The sequence below is a fragment of the Tribolium castaneum genome, chromosome 3 (genome assembly GCF_031307605.1).
Source record: "Tribolium castaneum strain GA2 chromosome 3, icTriCast1.1, whole genome shotgun sequence".
In the NCBI taxonomy this organism is placed as follows: Eukaryota; Metazoa; Arthropoda; class Insecta; order Coleoptera; family Tenebrionidae; genus Tribolium; species Tribolium castaneum.
Window position 1 is genome coordinate 24432165 of NC_087396.1, and position 20517 is coordinate 24452681.

Genomic DNA, 20517 nt, shown 5'->3' on the forward strand with positions numbered 1-20517 from the left:
TTAAAAATACCGCCTCATCGACATGACAGAGGCATGCGCGTCAAAGTCAGTGACGTTTCTGACGTTTGTAAATGGCAACCACCCCGTTGTCATTTACGAATCGTTTATAGATTTTTTACAAATAAATTTAATAAAAATGAGTACGAAGACAGAAAAAGACAAGACGAAACAATTACAGGACAAATGTCAGTCGGTTCTGAACGGTCTCCTCCGGGACGAAGACAACAAATATTGCGTGGACTGCGACTCTAAAGGTAGGCTTGACTGATACCCATCTCATAAAACATTAAATTTGATCAATTGATCGGTAATGTAATCGAACAACGTGGCTTTTTTCGCACCCACGTACCGATTTTTTTCATTTAGTGCACCAGTTCGTAGTATTTGTTATCTCTAATAGTGCATAAGTGAGATAAAGGCATCTGTTTTTTGTTTTCATTTGGTGTGAATAACATTTTGCGCGGCGATAACAGCGGCTATTCTAGGTCCGCGATGGGCTTCCTGGAACATCGGGGTGTTCCTCTGCATACGCTGCGCGGGGATCCACCGAAACCTAGGGGTCCACATCTCCAAAGTAAAGTCGGTCAATTTGGACACGTGGACCCCCGAACAGGTGGTTTCCCTCCAACAAATGGGTAATTCCCGCGCTAGGGCCGTATACGAGGCGAACCTCCCCGACAATTTCCGACGCCCCCAAAACGATTCGAGCCTCGAATCGTTCATACGAGCAAAATATGAACACAAGAAGTACATCGCGCGGGAATGGGTGCCCCCAGCCTTACCCAAAGTCAACTGGGAGAAGGAAATTGACGAAGAAATCGAAAAACAGAAACGAAAAAAGAAAACAGTTGTTGAGAAAAAGCCCATTACAAACGTCGAAGTGCCCCAATTGCCCAAACCGAAGAACCCCAGCCCCAAACCAGGCCGTCTCTCGAACCCCTCCAAAGAAAACGACTTGCTAGGTCTCCAAAATGGGGAGGATTCCTTCACTGGGTTTCTATCAGCACCTCCCGAAGAAACGAAGAAAGTGGAGGAAGACAAAGCTGCGAAAAGTGAAGAAGAGAGTTTCTTCAACCAGACGGCCCCCACAGAGAAGGAGAAAGTCAAATTGACGAAAGACAGTATTTTAGCACTTTATAGTAACACGCCCAGCTTTAGCCAGTTGCCTTACCAGGGAAATTACCCGGCGACTTTCGGGGGGTTCCCCCAGCAGCCTGTGGGGCAGTTTGCGCAATGGGGGCAGTTCCCGGTGCAGGGGCAGGTCCCTGCCGCTGCTCCCGTGGCGCAGTTTCCGCCCGCTTTTCCTAATCAATTTCCGGCACAGTTCCAACAAGGGGTGAATCCCCCAGCTGGTCAAACGCCCAATCCGTTTTTCGCAAATCAGAACGGTTTGCAACAACAGTTTGGCAATTTGAGCTTAAATAATCAGCCAGCTGCCACCAATATATGGCCGTGAAATAACTTAATAAATATTTAACTTATGTCTCAGTTCTTTTCTCCTATTTTGTTGCTCACTATGTCTAGTGATATTATTATGGAAAGTGTCTATTTTTTTATTGTTTTTTTTTTTGGTGAGTTAATGAGCACACTGTGTTTTTGTCCGATTTGTAAATTAACTACGAAACGTTTTATTGGGTGTTGCAATATTTTTACATGAGGGTTTATTCTAAATGAAATTATTAAGTGCAAAATTGTATAAACAATGTAATGTTAAATGTTCCGAAAGTTTTGCAGTTTTTTCCTCTACCTCTAAGACTGTTGCAGGTTTTACGTTATGTAAGTTTGACACGAAATGTACTACTACTTTTTTAATTGAAAAAATGTAAACATTTTTATTGCTTATATATGTTGTAAGTAAATTTATGTCAAAGAATACAAATAAATTCATTTAAAATTATTAGTTGTTTATTTTTTTTAAGTCACGCGGTGTGAAGATTTCTTAATAGCGAAAGTGTAACACATATTATTCAGCATTTTAAAGTGAATTATGCATAACAATTAATTAAAAAGTTCCTAGTTGCAAAATTTTTCTGATTTTTGCTGCTATGATTAAAATTATGATTAGGTAACAGACGAACTAATCACACAGAATTCTACGTTTGCTGTTACATTCTTTAATCGAGCTGTAGGGGAGAAAGTCTTTTAAAATGCCGTCAGTGCTTTATTTAATTCAGAAAAAATTCCGAAACTCAAAAAAATTGGTGCTGTTTGAACATTTTTTCTTATCATCATTGTGTGTTGCTTTTGTTTTTACTTGAAATTATTAGTCGTTAATTTGTAAAACTCTTAAAACATTTTTTTTTCAAAGTAAATTTTATCAATAAATTATAATGTGAAGAGGGACAAAGTGGTAATGAAATAAATGCCTTTAACTAGGTACATTTTTATTAAATCGAACATTCTTTGCTTAAACTTAACTATAATGACAACAACTTTAGCATAATATCCATTCTATAATATTTTTGGTTCATTTGGCTTGCACTCTTGTGCCAAAGATATGTACTTACCTAAACTACAATAAAATCATAAAAAAATAATACAAATTTATCAACACCTAACATTACTCTTATATGAGACCATGTCTATTCTATTACAAACACTTAACGTAAAATGTTTTCATTTCTGGGGGTAAGGCAATTTAATTATTAGGTCTATTATTACTTAAATAGGATTTCCGTCATTTGTTTAAATTATCGTAACTGCAGAAGGTTCCTCTAATTTGTGAAATAAATCAAACGTCGTGGATAAATAAACAACTATTGGAAGCCCATAACACATTTCATCGGGATTGGAGTGAATTCAGTTAATCCGTTTCACCAAAAACAATACCTACAGACAACACAGAACACGTAGCAGAATTCCAACAATTTTAAGTTAGTTTTAGTGTTTTGATTAAATCGTTGGAACTCAATGGAAACAGAGCAACAAAACCCGAAACAACATGTACTAACTATAGTGGAAGTATTTATCTCCTTTTCCAGCTTTACCCTTCAAATGGGAAGAATCAAATTATAGAATTCGCTAAGACTAGCTAACCGCCGTACAAAAGCTATTGCTGAGATGTTCTAGTCTAATTTGGATGTATTGCCATTTTTAAAAATGCATCCACTCGTGTGATTATGTCCTTTGATTTCGTTTTACTGTGTGAGACATTTTTAAATATAGCATTACCTACAGTACACAGTCAGAATAATCTACCAGTGGTTCCTTTCGTCAGCCTTTTGATTTAATTTAATTCGTTTGTGTGTATAATTTGAATTCCCATTGCTTTCTGGTCTTTTTGAATTGCACATCACTAGAACATGACTAGAATAATTATGACTAAGAACGCCCCAAATGTGGCACTTCGACATTTCTGGACGTCTGAAACGAAGCCACCGAATTCGGGAAGTTACACAAATAGAACAGTGCAACTCACAACACTAGAATTATTAAAGTTATGTTGTTGAACACTCGCATACTCTAAGGCTAAGTCAGACTAACTCTAGTTAACATTATCCATTAATTTCCAGTGCGTAATAAAAAAAATTATACATATACTGGCTGGTCCAGCTCAGCTCCCACCTTCCGCAACTCGGTTAACTTATTAGTAAAGGGTCTAGGGTCCCAAAAATATGATGTCATAATAAAAAAAATTAACAACAAGCTATTATTTTTTTGTGGTCGTTAGGACACTTTTTTAGCTTCTTACATGTCCCTAAAGTTTTTTCAAATCGGTTCAGGAATTACTTAAAAATAACTAAAAACCAAAAAAATAGATAACTGGGCTACAGAAGACGGGAGCTGGACTGGACCACCTGTATAGTACGATCATAGACCAATCCAGCAAAAAAACTGTAGGGAAAAAAGTTTAAGCTGAAAAGATACATTTTTTATAATTACTACAGCAGGAAAAATTGATCAGATTTTTTTTGTGGTTTTTGTTAGACTGGTCTGTAACTCATGTCGCAAAAATATAACGTACTATTGGCAGGCCTGTCTTGCTTAAGGCATAAATTAAGTCTACTTGTTAGCCACGAGAGGGCGATCACAAAATCGATAAGCGACATAACGTGAGTGGACTATTGAGTATCACTGGTGTGATTTAAGTAACATTGCGTTGTTGACGAATATAGAGAAGTAATTATATAAGTACATTGTAAGAATCTTAAAACCCTTTAATGACATGGTAGACCTCCAACGTTGTCATAATCAGGTAGAAAATCCATAGAGAGAGGAGAAAAGCACTAGTGAGATACTTGAGGCACTTTGGTCCTCCCAGTTCGCCCCCAACCATGCGAGATCGTCGCAGCAACAGGACGATTATTGTAATAACAGCCTCCGAACAAAAAATCGTCACGGAAAAAGCCAAACTGGAAACAAGCATTTTTTTCTCAAAAAAACCGATCGAAGTTTTTTACGTACTTCCCCGGTTTGACTCTGAAGTCCACACCTTTGGTGGCGTGGTAAATGGCAGCAATAGACCAAGCTACGCCAATACCAAGGAACACATTCACAGCGTTACTTCCTGTAACGTTTCCAATACTGGCATCGGCATGCTTATCATGGATGGCTGCCACTTTACTGGCAAATGTGTCTGGAATTGAAAAATTGTTGCGTGTCAAATCTTACGATTTCGAATGCATGGAGCAATCCCTACACGCTAACTAAACATGCCATCAAGTGGCTAAATGACCTATAAAATCGATTTGTTTACCGGCTTGCCATTTCTCAACATCAATTCTGTAAAGGCCCTTGGGAAGGCAGTTTATCTCACTAAAGTACGGATGTGGAGCAATTTTTCGTCTTAAACTCACATTTACCGTAAAATTGCGGATGAAATGGTGGACAACGCCCCTGGGGTTTATTTTTTACAATTCGCTAAATCTTGATCAAAGGGAAAAACTGAAACATTTCACCTTCGCAACTTTTCAACTAAGCAGTCGATATTGACATTCTCTTAAAAAATCATTTGCTTTTTCACTCAATTTTCGACGATTTTTAAAGTTGAGCTAATAATTGTTAATAATAATTTTCGAAATAAAGAAACCAAAACATGTGCTTGAAAGTGAATCATCTTCCATTTACGATTATTTCTGTAATAAAATGGTGAAACTATTGGCAAAAAGCCGACCGCAAAAAAGGGTCGACCAATAAAATCGTAGAGGCGATAGCTTATCTACTGTGTCTCACTAAACAAAATGACTCCACCCTTCTTCGATTTAATTTGTGAAAAGGATTAAGACAACAATTACAATAACACTAATAATAAATTGATTTACGGGTAAAATGCTGAATTGTTAAATTGTTCCCAACAACGTAACACACTTATAAAACTTTTGTCGGTGCTTTTAGCCCTTCCATTCTAAAGAGTTGGAAAGAAAACATTTGTTTGCATCACAATTGAAAAGAAAATCGCATTAAAGAAGAACACGTAATTATTCAAGAGATTTTTCTTTCTTTACGCATCTTACACTTGCAGTTAATAAAATTAGTCGCATTTAACAATTTACGTAATTAGAGTGTAAAAGAATTAAATAATTTCGGAATAGGGAAACACTTCATATTTACTGCTGGAATAAAATGGTGCAAGAAACCGGTAAATGCTAGGCCGCAAAAAAAGTCAACCAATAAAATCGGAGAGAACACAAGGCTACTGCTAGACAAATCGTAAATGACTCCACCCCTCTTTAATTTAACCAGCGCAAGAGAAGAGTTTATCGTAAGTTCTTTTCTTCCAATATTTTAACAAGAAAAATTCCATATTGAAGAATCAAATATTGAAAAATTTAGAGAACGCATGTTAGAAAAACGGCACAAACTGTGACTGTGGCACGTAATATTTTTAAGTTTCTTGTTTTACTTTCTCTCTTTATTAAACCCAAATGTAGTCAATTGTTTTAAGTTTTTAGTCCACAATTATAAGAACAAACAGTACATAAATACTTCTACAAAATATAAAAATGTATTAAAATGTCATACCTACAATTAATTAATTGGTTAATTTCATCAACTAATTACCTATTTTTATCGTTATAAAGAGAGAAAACTTAAATATTGCTCTTAAAAAATGGAAAAAAGCAATGCGCTGATCAAGTTATTGACTTATTGAGTAAAATACTGCAAATCAAATGTAATATTTATTTTAAAATGTATTTTCTCCTGCTTATTTTATTTTCTCCTTTTTTATTTTTTGTTTTATGTTTGTTTTTTTATACTTACCAGAATTGAACAAATTTATTATGTAAAGCACTAAATAAAAAATGTCGGTTTAATCAACCTGTTCGAGGAGTTTTTTTGAAAAATGACTCATAACAACGATATGAATTTTGTGCGTTAATTTTGGTTCAGTCTGTATAATAAACACAAAAGAAAACACAAGAAAAAGTGATTCATTTCCATGTGCGTATGTTTCTATGCTTGAAAATGCTTCGACTTGGTCGGAATGACTTTTCTGGTTTACACTCCGCCACCATTTAAAATTTAAACGGTGTATTTAAACTTTCAAGGGTTGCCACTTCACGGTTGCTCAATCTTCAGTTCCAACCCCAATTTCACACAAATGCGAAATTTTATCGGTAGAAAGAGACAAAACTTGATTATTTTAAAATAACCCGAGTAAGGTATTAATTCGCGTAATTAGTGCTTACCTGGAACACTGGTTCCCAGCGCTACAAACACCACAGCTGTTACGGAATCTGCAATGCCCAGAGTGGCCCCAAAATGCGAAGCCACGTCCCCTATAACAGCCGTAACCACTCCAATGCACAAAATCGATACGAAAAAGCAGAGATATCCCTTGCATAAATCTGCCAAATGTAAATGACATGTTAATGAAAACCGATTAATAAACAGCATCACCTGTAGGTGGCACAAATGCGAATAAAATTTTCCAGAAGAGAGTGACAACATGCATGATGTAGTCCAGTCCTGACGGTTTTTTCTGGTCGGAATCGTCGCTAGCGCTCACTGTTATGGCCTCAATGAACTGCTCCTTCCAAGACGACGTCCCAATTAGCAAAGAAGCGTTCGCTCTTTGCACCAATTTGTCTACAGTATTCTAAAACCGTGCAATCAAATCAGCTAAATACACAATCAGGGGACGAGTTGTAAAACTGCTTACTCGGAATTCCTTGCTCTCTTTGATGCGTATTTGTGCTCTTACGATGTTTCCAAGTCGTGGTTTGCCCATTATCGCTACTTTCTCCCTTTCGGTGCGTTCTTCAGGACGTTTCTTTTCAGCCTCAGCTGCCAAACTTGCTATCTCATCTGCGAAATTATTAGCATGGGTTAAAGCAGCAAGTTTGGGCAAGAATGTCACATCACATCACACATTGTTATGCAACACTGTAATTATAAAGTTTACCCCTTGTGGAGTCGGGAAGGACAAGCGATAGTGAGTATTAAGATAAATGCACATTTTATCCTTGATGATGAGAAAGTAAAACCGTGTTGGAGTCTCCCTGGATTAAGAAATTAAATTAGCACTGTAACACAGTTTAGAGCAATCGATATTACTTAGGGGAACGGAGGCATCTGACGACTGAACTATTCGGTCTCACTGTGAAGTAATAACGTTTGTTTTGCTCTTAATAAACCATTAGCCGAAATGTGGTGTTTTAATTGTCGGTGAATCAATTTAACAATTCGAGCAACCAGAATTGAAACATACTCCCGTAATAATAATGAAGTTTGAGCAAATGCTCGTTAACAAAACTGAAGATCAATTTAATTCTTGTTCGATTTTCCTGGCTTATTTTAACCATTTTTCATGCTCATTAAAGTCCAAAATTGAAAAAGTTTTGACCCAATTTACATAAATTCATTTAGATAAAAAACACAAAAACATGCTTGAAAGCTTGAAAAAATGTAAGGAAAATACCTTACAATACCTTACAAAAGCAATAAGTTAGTGAAACTTTAAAAATAACATGAGGTTCGACCAAATTTTGTGTTTTTCGGCTCCTTTTCACTTAAGAAATCGAGAGAAATTTTCCATTTATTTTATAATTTTTAGGAGTGTTTTGCAGTTCTTGTAACATAAATCAGTCGCAATTTCGATATAATTCAGGGATTGTTCATCCAACTTTGGGAAAATTAAAAAAAGCTTAGTACTTACCTCAAAAGACTAAAGTAACTAATAATTTTAGTATAATTGGGTGATCTTTTATTCTGTTTTTACCGAAAATTTGCGAAATAATGCATGTCTAGCTGAAAAACGTGCTCAAAAAGGCAAAAATCTGGAACTTTTGGATATAAATTGATGATTTTTCGGTCTCTTCTGAAAAATCTCGAAATAAAATTGTAAATAATATGTAGCTCTAAAATGTGCTTCTGTGTTGAAGAAAGGCAGAAATGACATCTCTTTTGACCAAAAATTTAATGTCGTAAAAAGTTCCTGTGCAATAAAATAAATCTCTAGTTGAAAGCTGAATTTTTATCTCAAAACGTATTTAGAAAAATTAAAAAAATATCCGACTTAACTTTGTGAAATTTGCGGTTTCTTGTAAATCGTATCAAAACATTGAGAAAAAAATGGTTTTATTTGACAAAATTCAGTGATTTTCCAAAAAACTGGGAATATAACTTTAGATGCGTGAAAAAAGTTCTAAAAACTCGAGTTTTGACCACAAAAATGTGCCAAAACACTCGAAAAAAAAACAAGAGTTATGTAATGTTAGACTTCATTTATTAGTTTTTCTTGGTCTTATTTAACTACATCTTTCGTGTAATTTTTGTCCATTGAATTTATTGTCCAAAAACGAGTTAAATTAAATCTTTCAATATAATTTTGTGTTTTTTTTAGCTGTACATTCAATATTTCTAACGCTAAATGAGTTTAGTTAGTGGTATAAAAAATCATCGAGAAGCAATACATTTTTCATCGCTCCTACAATATATTTTTTTAATAGATTTCCGTACTTTTATTAATGTTATAAAACGTAACAACTAATAGCTTCATAAAATCTGCGTTAGAATATAACGATTTTCAGCTTGGTTGCCTTCTTCTACCTTATCTAAATTTAGTACCTGTGTTTTGAATTTTAAGTATCTCCATACAAGGCATTATGTGGAAAAATACAGCTGTGATACTGTCTTTTTACAAAAACTTTTACATTAAACAGCTCGAGCATTTATTTAGCGTTGGGTTAAATTTTTTGATAAGAACGTTAAATGGAAATAAATTATGTGAACACAGATTTCCATTAATTTGGTTTCGAATGACAGTGACAACTCCCTTAATGAAGCTTGATAAAATAACGATTTTCTCTTCCGAACAGAATATTACGAAATGAAACGTCGTAGTATTGCAGGAATAAAAATAAAAGACATTTATTCTTAACGCACTAACAGGAAATGTCCTCAAGGAAAAAGATATAAGTTGGCAAAAAATAAATAAATGATTTGAACCCGGCGCCTCCACCATAATTTCACCCATTGAAAAATGAGTCAAATAATTTATGATAATTATGTTGGAGCACAATTTTTGTATTTTGTAAAAAACCATGCTAGGAACAAAACTTTTCATGTGGAAAAAATAATATCTTGGAAACGAACGATTTTTTAAAAACAATTAACTAGAAATGTTTACACTACAAACTCGTTATAAATTCGACAAAAGCAATTTTTTGTTTTACTATCCATTTTCCAAGTCTGTTTAAATATTTACAATACAGCCGATAAATCAAATATGTATTTATCAGTTCTTTGTTCAAACGAAAAAATAAGCGTGTAATAATTTTCGAAAAAGCAGTTCTGCATAATATCCCTTTTTCCAGCAATTAGCACAGTGTTACAAACGCTCGCTAATGACATGTTAAAATCTGAAATTCATGTTTTGCGTCCCTCATGCATATTAATAATCAATTGGCCGCAAGTTGATAAAATTACAAACTTCTCGTCCTTAATTTTAATAACCATCCAGAAGGAAAACCGGTCCACAAATCGCGTGATAAATTGTGCATTTAATTACCAAACGTAGGGAGAAGGGAACGAAAAACACTTTTACTTACATAACACATGCATCAACGTGACCGAAAGAAGTGCAGAAGAAAGTATGAAAAAGAATCTGTTTTGAAGAGAGGACGACACTGACATTTAATGAAATCCTTACCACCAGACATCTGAGGCTCGCCCAACTGTACATAGAACAGGACGTCTTTTTCGTAGCTGTCTTCTTCGATGATTGTTAACGGGATGGTCTTCCTGCAATCAAAATTATTTCAGAACTGGCAAAGAATTCTGTAAATGACGTTGAATGAAAAAAGATGATTAATCGTTTCAGGCAGAAAAGTTGGACATCTTTATTGCATCATGCATAAGAGAGCGGTATCGATCCACAATGTCTCAATGCTTCTAATCAATCATAATGTTCGTTAATTGTGCATAATCCACTTTGCACATAAATCAGTTTTAATTAATCCCATCAGGAGTTAGCTCCAAGGCAATTTCATTACACTACCGAAAAAATCAAGACTGACCTCTAAGGATATCGTGTCGGTTTCTAACACATTTTTGCCGTAAATCTTGATAAGCATTTAAAATGGATCACTCCTTTAAAGTTAAGCAGACATGCAAATGTTGCTCACGATCGCCACGCACTAAGATGAATTTTTAATACAGAAGGGCTTGAATTTATGGTTTTAATCTGATAGTTTCCGAGCGAGATAAATACATCAAGAGCTTCCACACTCTGATAGCTGGGAAGATTTAGTGGTTTTCTGGTAAATTTTTAACAATTTTTGTGTGCATGTAATGTGGTCGAATACCAGTGACCTATTAGAGCATTTTTCCGCGTGGATATGCGTAGGCATGCACCGTCAAATTTAATTGAATTTCGGGTGGGAGTGGAATTCATTATAAGTGTTATAGTGGAGACGAGCAGCGATATATTTTCGGAACTTTAATTATCATCATCCTTATCCGAATAAGTGGATCGATACAGAGGCATCGTGTGTGTGAAGCCCTGAACGATTTCACGTTTCATTGTGGTATTTGCTAATTGAAAATCCGAATATTAATGTTTGTCTTGTCAAACTCGTCGATTTGCATTTTATTGAGTTTTTTTCCTTTGCAAATGTAGATTTCTCGATTCGCGGAACTATATTTCAACTGAAACATTGCATCAAAGCCTTAGATCAAAAGGCGGAGGATATGTATGACTGGATTTTAAAACTAACTCAAATAACATCGCTTCAAGGATTTTCAAACGCACACTAACTGCAAACATGGAGTTATTTGAAGTTAGCGGAAGTCTGAACTTGCAATTTAACTGAAATTGTATTTAATATTTTATAATAAACGTGCGGTAGTTTGTTTGGTTGAACTTGATTAAAATTTTTCAAAAAAATCGCTTTCTAAAATCAGGTCATGTCTAGATCAAAGTGTGAATTTAATTGTAGTCATAAATAGGACCGTAACTTACATTTACGAAATAAAAACACCCTTTTAAAATAGCATTTGGAATGTATTATTAAAAAACTTGAACTTCTAAAGTTCAGGCAAATCAAAGTATAGTTTACATCGAAAGCCACTAAATTTTTGACGTTCAAAAAAAATCAATACATTTATGGGGAAACGCACGAACCAATGTGATATTATGTTGCGTCATTGCTGTTGTTATTCACTTTCACCATTTAAGCCATTGGGAAACAAATTATTTATTACAAAAAGCCACTCTATGAAAGAAACAAGTTCAAGGGGAATTTTCGTTATTTCTCCATTGTTAAACGGATAAAACATATTAAACTATTTATTTCCACACAATGCCAAAAAATGAAACCAAAAAGCCAAAATACTGATAAACTTAAAAATTGTGAGATTTTTTTTACTAAATTCCAATAAAAAAATATCCAATTATAAATTATTAATATTAAGTCAATTTAGGAATTAAGGAAAAATAAAAATTTTGTCAAATATTTTCATTTTAAAACAGATTTATTTCCAGTTTTGAAAAAATATGCTAAAAATTAGGAATTAGGTCACTGCTAAGATTTGGTCTTTTTTTCGTATGTCATCAATTGTAATTTCCTTGATGGGTTAATGTGTTCGCTGTAAGTGGTGAAAAGTGCACTCGTAATAAATAACAGCATAATTAAAAGTAACTACCGTTTGAAATAATTTCGTCCTCATATTTTGTTAAAAGGCTTCGTTCATGTTTTGCATATTTTACCATCTTTTCGGGCTTTTAGCTATGCAGAAACCGTTGACTGCATTTTACTTTTACATTCATTATGCTAATCTGTAATTCAAGTTAAATAAGAAGAGGGGTTTGTTTTGCATTATTTATCTCTAAAGCCATCCACTGCGAGAATTAGCGTTTGGCACAAAAAAACATCGCGTTGTCAATTCATGCATTGGCAGATCAAAGGATAAATGCAAGACATAAAATTCCGTACAGGCATTCACAAGTAAAGATAAGGAGAGTTTCCCACTTTGATGGCTGAGAACTGGAACATTTGTATGCATAAATGCATGAGCTGTCTTTGAAAATTGCAATAAATCCAGCTTTCCTACATTTTTTTTATTATTCTCTTGATACAACCGGTCGCTCAAATACGCGATAACTTGTAATTAGCCAAAGTTAATAACTTAATAATAACGCTCTAGATCCAATAGTTTTTGAAGCCCGCCTACAAACCAATAAATTCTCTTCGTGGTTTGGAAATATTTTATTGCCCTGTTAAATCCAAAGCGTTTATGCGACCGTAGGGAAAATATTGACGCTTCGATAAAGAATAATGGGCGTTATTTTGCATTTTGTTTTTACGTTTTCTTCGCATTCGTGTTAAGTTTAATTAAAAATTTGATTTCAGGAACACGACTCTGGCATTAATTTCTCATTAAGTTCAGTGATTTTAGGTAATTCTGAAGCATAATCACAAAGTTAGCTCAGAAATAATCAGTGACACGAGCGTCACGCAACTGATAATGGAAAAATAAAAAGTCAATAGGAACTTCTAGGCTGGACAAAATGTCCGGAATTCGTAATTTACTCGTTTAAAAAGTTGGCGAGTTCTTCAAACTTTTACTTTTTCGAAATACTGTTAATACAAATTAGAGAACACAAAACTACAATAAAATAAAGAGGAAAATCATTGAATTGATCTTGAATGGTTACGAGCTAAATAATAATAATAATCCATAAAATAATACATTATTGATAAGAAATTATTATTATTCATCCACATTTTATTTATTATTTTATTTTATTTATTTATTATTTAAATCAATTTAAAACGTACAAGATTTAAGATATACACAAAGGAACAAGCGAAACAAAAAGCAAATCCTTTACTGAAGAAGAGATTCTTTAGAAAAACAATTTTTTTACAGCAGAAACAGTGAAACAGAAAATATGTCTGAAGACATTTATTGTGTAAAAATGAATAAACGTGAGATTAAAGGGGTATTTCGACTATCAGCATTATCTCACCAAGCAATTTCTCTTTTACTTCATTAAACATAATCCCGAATACAGCATTTTTAAAAGGTTTCCTCGTCAATACGAACAAACCATGACCTGATCTAAATAAAAATAGCATTCAAAAGAAGCACATGTTTACTTAACAGCTTATTGCTTTGCCGTTAACTTTATGTCAGACACCGAAATCGCTCCAAATTCAATTTCGGTCGTTCAAACACTTATTACAGACAGGCTTTTAGAAAAAAAACATCGATTCAATTGTGATTTATTCTCAGACGTATTATCGCTGAAAAGATTATAAATTATCAATGACTGCATACGATGGTTATTTACGTGACTAATCAATAAAGTATCGACTAAACGAACGTAAATATTGATAGAGGTATTACCACAGTGCGAAAATAAAACATTAAAACATAATTTACAGCAATTTGTTTCGGTTTTCGGAATCTTTGCAACAAAACATAAATGTATGATTATTTCATAGCTTCGTACATTTTAAGTGTTCGTTGAATATTTTATGTACAATAGAAGGAAATTGGAGTAATGTTTCTTTTAAAATAAAATTGTGAAGCGAGTAAGAGCCAGGTTTTACGGCACGACTTTTAGACTTCAAAATGTGGCAAGGTGATGCTTGGCATAATAACGCCTTCGGTGGCTGTGTCATTTAATTACCTCATACAAGTATGTAAATTTACTTTTTTACTGCGACTAACTTAACAGAGAAATCAGATAAACCATTCGTTTAATAAAATTATGCCATAATTGTGAAGTAAATGTTTGAACTAGAGATTTGTAAATTATGGCGAATTTATCCCCAAATTTAAACTGTGACCTAAAAGTCGTCCCATTTTAATGAACGGAATTTCTAGGTCTATAATTACAGCATGCTGTGTGTCGTCATTTCCTCAAAATACTAAAGCTGGTAATTAGTACAAATTAAACAAGCGTAGGTGGGTTTGAACTAAGCAAATCGTAAACCGATTCTCTCTCAGTACAGAAACAAGAAGCAAGAACAATGAATTTTAGTTAATTTTAAAACAAACGCCAAAAATAACATCGTCTAAATTAAAGTGAAGCTAGGAAGTTCCTAGCTTATAAAGCAGTTAAAAATAGACAAGCGTAAAATACGTTTTCACCTTTATAAAATGAGGAAAGATAAACTACCGATGGATTTAAAAAAAATTCCAACAAGCTCGGAGTAAATTTAAATTTGAAAAAAAAACAAATCGGCACGATGTTAAAATGTGTAACGAAATCAATTTTTGGTTCTTTCTGAAACGTCAGCTACACGTAGTTAAAAGTATTTTTTATTATATTACAAAAACTAATGCATAGTTGCACATAAATTAAATAATAATTTTTTTCTCTACAGTATGTATGATTTTTTCAAGCTTTTCTGCCCTTTATCATAATTAAAATTAATAAATTAAGAATGTTAATATAAATAAATTGTGAAAATACATACATACTATTGGAAATTTTATCATTTACAAAGTTATTCTAGAACAATGCTTTCTAGCAAAAAATTGTGATTAAAGTTTTTGCTAGCACCAAAATTATTTACTTGAATTTTTCGTCTTTACCTCTGTTACTTTTTTCACATGTTATAACTCAAAATCGTTGATTTCTATAATTAAATCTCTTTAAATCTTGGTCAAAAAAATTAGGTGAAAACAATGATTGACACACAAAACATCGTAAATTTAATTGAAAGGCTGTGTTAATAGGTACTACATTTGTTGTGAAAACTTCTATACATTCGAAAGTAATTTAAAAAAAAATCTATGTTATTTGTAAAACCGTACGCATTACTTTAAACTCCGTTCAAATATAATAAGGTGTAAAATTCCTATTTTTTGTAATGATCCATTTAAAAAAAAAACCTCTAACAGGTCGATTTAATTTTTATAAATTTTACGCAGTATTATTTAATATTTTATTCGTTTTAGAGAAATTATGCCGTGCTTATTTATTATTTTAAATGACAATACACATTTTTTCTTCTCGTTTTTAACAGAAAACTAAAATAAAATAAAACCAAAACAACAAAATAGAAAAGTTATCTTACAGATGAAAATAGCAAATATTTAGTAGAAGAAACAAAATTAAGAAAGGACAACACTTTGATAAATAGTTTATTGAAAAAAAAATAACATTTTGTTTTTTACTGATATTAGTAACGTTCTTAGGGTTTTCATGAAATTATTTTTTAGTTCATTAAAAAGAGATTTGTCTTCGAACGCTGCTCAACCAATTTTTAGAATTTTTCATGGATAAGTGAGTCTATTTATAGACCAACGAACTGGCATTCAGCAATTTTTTTCAAATTTGGAGGCCTATCTATTGACGCCAAAAATCTAAATTTGGAATCTGAAACCTTCCCCTCATGTAAGATTTAGACGGGACAACTGAATGCTCCGTTTAAATTTTATTTTCGTAGCTTTGGTTATTTATTTATACATTCAGCATTTTTCTTCCAACTCAAACGTCTGACTAGTTCTTAAATTAATCAGACAATTAATCGACAATTTTTTATTCTTACTCTGATTCGTTGTTTTCAAAGATAAGCTGCCCCTCATTCCCTTCGTACTCCTTCCCCGCCTTAGCCGTCCCATCCTCCGTCCAAAACGGCACAATCACCCTCCCTCGCGCCCCCGAACACCTAACCACTTTCAGTTCATAAGTCCCCACACTTTCCACCAACTCATGATTCTGTTCCTCAAACTTGAACAAACCTCCATGATCATCATCCAGAATAATAACCGTGGCCAAAGTGGGCGAAGCCAACACTTCCGGCGGCTTCGCCGCCCCCAGCTTAACATAAAAATGCTCATCGGGCTCAAACACATCATCATCAATAACCTCCAGAGTCAGCTTCTTCTCCTTATCACCAGGCCCAAAATGCAAAGTCCCCTTAATCGGAATATAATCACTCCCAGCTTGTGCCGTCCCATCCTCAGTCAAATAATCCACACTGACGGCATTGTCCAAGTCCCCAGTCCGTGCAATTCGCACCTCGAACTTGCCGCAACTCTCCAGGACTGTGTACTTGGAAGGTTCGAAGAAAACGCGACAGTTGGAGGCGTTGAATTCGGCAGCGCCTGATTCCCGCTGGAGTTCCGCTTTGATTTCGCTCAGGTCGCTCTGGGCGCGTTCGGAGATGCGTCGGAGGAGGTCCCCACTGCCCATCAGCTTCCTGGTGGCTTGGATGCGGTAGAAAGCGCGCGATTTCGGGCCCCGGTTGAGGAGGATCTCGTGGGCCATGCGTTCGAGGGTGCCGAGGTCGGCATGGGGGTGCTGTTGGCGCAGCTCTTTGAGGGTGGTGATGTACTCTTGCTTGATGTCGTCGTGGACGTCGTCCAGGCCGAGGAGCTCAGTGCTGCCCATCTCCAGGTTGTCGCCTTCGGCTTGGACAATCACCCCACGGCGGTTCATTCTAAAAAAATTAAACCCTACGTGAAAATAATCACAAAGATTTTTTTACTCCAAAAATGACTAGCAGTTTTTTAGTAATTAAAAATATTTTAACTCTGGATCCAATTCCAGTGGGTAACAGCTTTTTTATCTTTTATTTCCGTTCTTTGAGCGCCAAACTAATTTCGCTTTTCTAACCACGAAGCAATTTTTCGGCAAGGACCGTATAATTCGTATTTCCCGTCCCGGATATGCGAACATTCCTCGTCTGGCAAGTTATCGGTTTAAAAATTGAAACAGAATTCAATTTTGTTTCGGGAAGCCTTAATAACACGAATAACAGAGCGAAATAAATAGTGAAAAAATAACTAGGAGAGATTTATAAGTAAAACAATCCAATTAATCTTACAGTAAACTACAGTAATTAAAGAACGAATTGTGTGATTATGTAAATGGACAAAATAAGTACGTTTTCCACAACTTCGTATTAAAATGCGTTGGGTGTTTGCGGAAAATTTTCGCTCATTCTACGAGAAATTTCCGGAATTTAAAAAATTACTGCACTTTACGTTGATTAATTAATTAAATTTTACGAGAGGTTGAACGTGTAGTACTTCAAATTTGACTTATCGTTATTCTACTGTAATGGCTTTTTCCAAAGACTCGGAAGTAATAAAAGTTGTTGTCTGAAACATTTATTGTGGATTTTTTCTGATGTTCATTTAATCCATGGAAAATGAAAGTACAAACTTGTACCTCGCCGTGTATTGAATTTCAACGCAGTAAATTGAACACTTGAAATATAATCTTTATTACTTTTATTATTGTTATTGTGACAATCATTATTTCTTCCGTAATAACCGTCATTTGTGAAGGATGTCTCTTTTGTTACAGCCTTTAAGTTTTACGCAATATTAACAAATAAACAACACAAATTTAAAGCAGAATAATAATAATTGACACTCTTTGGTAGTTATAAATTACAAATTACGTTTACAAAACCTCTTCATTTTATCGAGAGAATTATTATTTCAGACAGATATATTGCATTGAATTAATGCTCCACACAGTTTATTGTCACATTAAACAAGGAGACAGGAGACAGCAATTCCAAAGCTTATGGTATATTCGAAAACAACTATTGATTTTCACAATTTATAGGAGCACTTAATAGCATATACGGTATAATACTATAATTAGGGAAATAATAAATTGTCGTATTCTGGAACAGAGGATATACATTGAAACTCGATACAGTTTCCAAATTTTCAGACGTATTATTCAGTTTTTGGCCAATCATGTGATAAATGATCAAAGTAAAGCTTGTACATAACAATTTAATAACAACATTTAATCAAAATTTCATCCTGGTTATCTGACCACTTCAGTCAGCAGTCTACTTCCGTTCCAATTGCTCATTTTTGTGATACATTTTCTTTAGTTTTAAATACGTTTAGGACATTCTAATCACTTAAGAAGAAATAAACTGAGGAAAAAATAGTTTATTTGTATTTGTTATTTCCTTTAAACGGGGAAAAAAAGGAAAAAAAATTGCCTGGGTCCGGACGCGAACCCACGTTTTTCGAGCGTCGGCGCCGAGCTCTGACTCGCAATTTCGAGTGTGAACATTCCTCCAAGCACTAAATAATGTATTTCATTGATTTCGTAGATCAATGACTGTATAATTTAATAATTTAATAGAGACAATTAGCAATTACCTATAATCCTTCTTGACATATTTGTACATTTTCCGATCGGCCGCATAGGCTGTAAGCACCGTCAGTGGAAAGAACATAAACGTCAAAAGTCCCTCCCAAATCTCCACAACCCCCGGAGAAAAGAGCGCCAGAATCATATAGAGCCAAACATAGGCAAAAACGGACCAAATCGCCGTCACGAAAAAAACACTCAAGTGTTTGATTTTCCTCACTTCTCCATCCGGAATCACCGACACACACAACGCAATAATCACGAAGAGATTGTAAGCCGCCGAGCCCACAATGGTCCCCGGCCCCAGCTCGCCAGCCTCAAAGTTCTTGGCGTAGATTTCGATGACTGAGAGGAGGATTTCCGGCGCACTGGAACCTAGTGCCATCAAGGTCAAATTGGCGACGGTCTCGTTCCACATCCGCACGACGATGATGTGGCGCTCGCCCCCAGGGCGCTTGATGGTGACTTCGCGCTCCTGGGAGGTGATGACCTCGATGGCTGCCATGAAGCGGTCCGAGATGATCGACACCCCGATGAAGAGGTAGACCATGGAGAGGAAGTAGACGAGGCCGCGGCCCACCTTGTCGACCAGGGGGACGTCCACCAGGGGCTCCCAGCAGGGCAGCATGAGGCCGGGGCTGCACGCGATTGTGTTGTTGGGAGTCATCTTAGGCGCTGTGAAGGTGCATCACGTCGCCAGCGGAGAGCTGAACTGACTGAGAGACGAGCCAAACCCCCAGCGTGTGGCGCAAGTGCGGTTGTTGACGAGGAAAACACTGCGAAGGTGGCCAATTCGATCAAGGCGGGAAAAAGCTCAAGTACACAATAAGATGCGAAGACCTGACCAACAATTGATCCGCTGGGGAATGACGGAAGCTAAACATTTCAAATGTTGGAAAATAATAAGAATTCAATAAAACAAACCGTTTTGGAACTATTTTAATTCTAACTTATGTAAAATGATCCGGGGAATCGCCAAATTTAATAATTAAAAGAGCTTTCCAACGATAGTAAACTTCTTTAAAAGTTCCGGAGTTATAGCTAGATAGTTCCGGGTACCGAAAATTGATCAAAATCAAACATCAAAAAATCGATCAAATGGACTTTTAACAACTCTAGAGGAATGTAAAGGTATATAAAAAACCAAAAAATTGTGATAGAACGAGTTTAAAAAAAATAAGATAACTTAGCAAAAAAAATTTAATCTTGTGAAAAGATGGTATAATACAGAAAATGGACCGCTGAATTCACTGGAACAAACCGTTTTGCTCTACGACTTTTAGTTTTTGAGTTATGATTTTTTTTGTTGAATAAAATTTTCCACTTTTTGGTTAAATGGAATCGAACAGGTATCTTAATACACTTTTCAAATCGACTTTTACAAAAATTTACTGTATTTAGATTTTAGAACTAATGTCACACAAAGAAAGAAAAGTGCATTTGAATAGCCTTTAGAGCCCATTATTTACTGAATGCAAAAAAACAAACGCAAAGAATCTCTCGCATGAACTTTTTGATGACCTGTAGAATATAAAAGAGCACTTCAATTCAATTCTCCTGGTAAGTATCAATCGATATAGTTCTTGACTTCTTGAAGTAATGTCGTTTTATACCATTGCGGCAAGTGGCCATATCAACTTGAAGTATTTTATAGTGGCCATTGAAGAGGTGCAAATTATTGTTTCTGTTTATACGACAACTTAACTTTTTTTGTCCAAAGTTTATCACCAAGGTCCAGTTATTACGTGTATTTCGCTCGATTTTTTTAATTACGGATACTAGGACAAAGTTAAAGATAGAATAAGACTCAATAAGTTGGTTTCCTAATCGCTCCTTATCCCATTGCATTGGGAAGGCGAGTAAGACAAAACAAAGCGCTCCACAAAGCAAACGAAGTAAGCCGATAACGACCACACTGGCTGAAAATTACCCAACTCTTTATCGATTAAGTTATTCGCTTTCAACAGTTAGAAGAGAGTTTTCCA

General features: G+C 34.9%; 2 protein-coding genes across 6 annotated transcripts; one reads left to right on the top strand and one right to left on the bottom strand.

The window, feature by feature from the left end:
• The first annotated feature begins 37 nt into the window (after positions 1-37).
• On the top strand, positions 38-1897 carry LOC662941 (stromal membrane-associated protein 1). Its single transcript, XM_969010.5, has 2 exons — positions 38-254; positions 486-1897. The coding sequence occupies exons 1-2, from the start codon at positions 137-139 to the stop codon at positions 1454-1456; spliced, it is 1089 nt and encodes a 362-aa protein (XP_974103.3). The 5' UTR covers positions 38-136; the 3' UTR covers positions 1457-1897.
• Positions 1898-2367: 470 nt separating this feature from the next.
• Calx (Na/Ca-exchange protein) lies at positions 2368-19270 on the bottom strand. Of its 5 annotated transcripts, none has more exons than XM_008196972.3 (8): positions 18541-19265; positions 15951-16844; positions 10094-10185; positions 7103-7239; positions 6841-7039; positions 6630-6788; positions 4405-4576; positions 2368-4352 (listed from the first exon to the last, which is right to left on the bottom strand). In XM_008196972.3, exons 1-8 carry the CDS (start codon positions 19197-19199, stop codon positions 4148-4150), a joined length of 2517 nt encoding a protein of 838 aa, XP_008195194.1. In that variant the 5' UTR covers positions 19200-19265; the 3' UTR covers positions 2368-4147. The 5 variants fall into 5 exon arrangements, with proteins under 5 accessions (XP_008195194.1, XP_974130.1, XP_015836738.1 ...); XM_969037.4 differs by having other exon boundaries at positions 7103-7248; XM_015981252.2 differs by lacking the exons at positions 2368-4352; positions 4405-4576; positions 6630-6788 and having other exon boundaries at positions 6926-7062; positions 7103-7248; positions 18541-19269.
• Positions 19271-20517: the final 1247 nt, after the last annotated feature.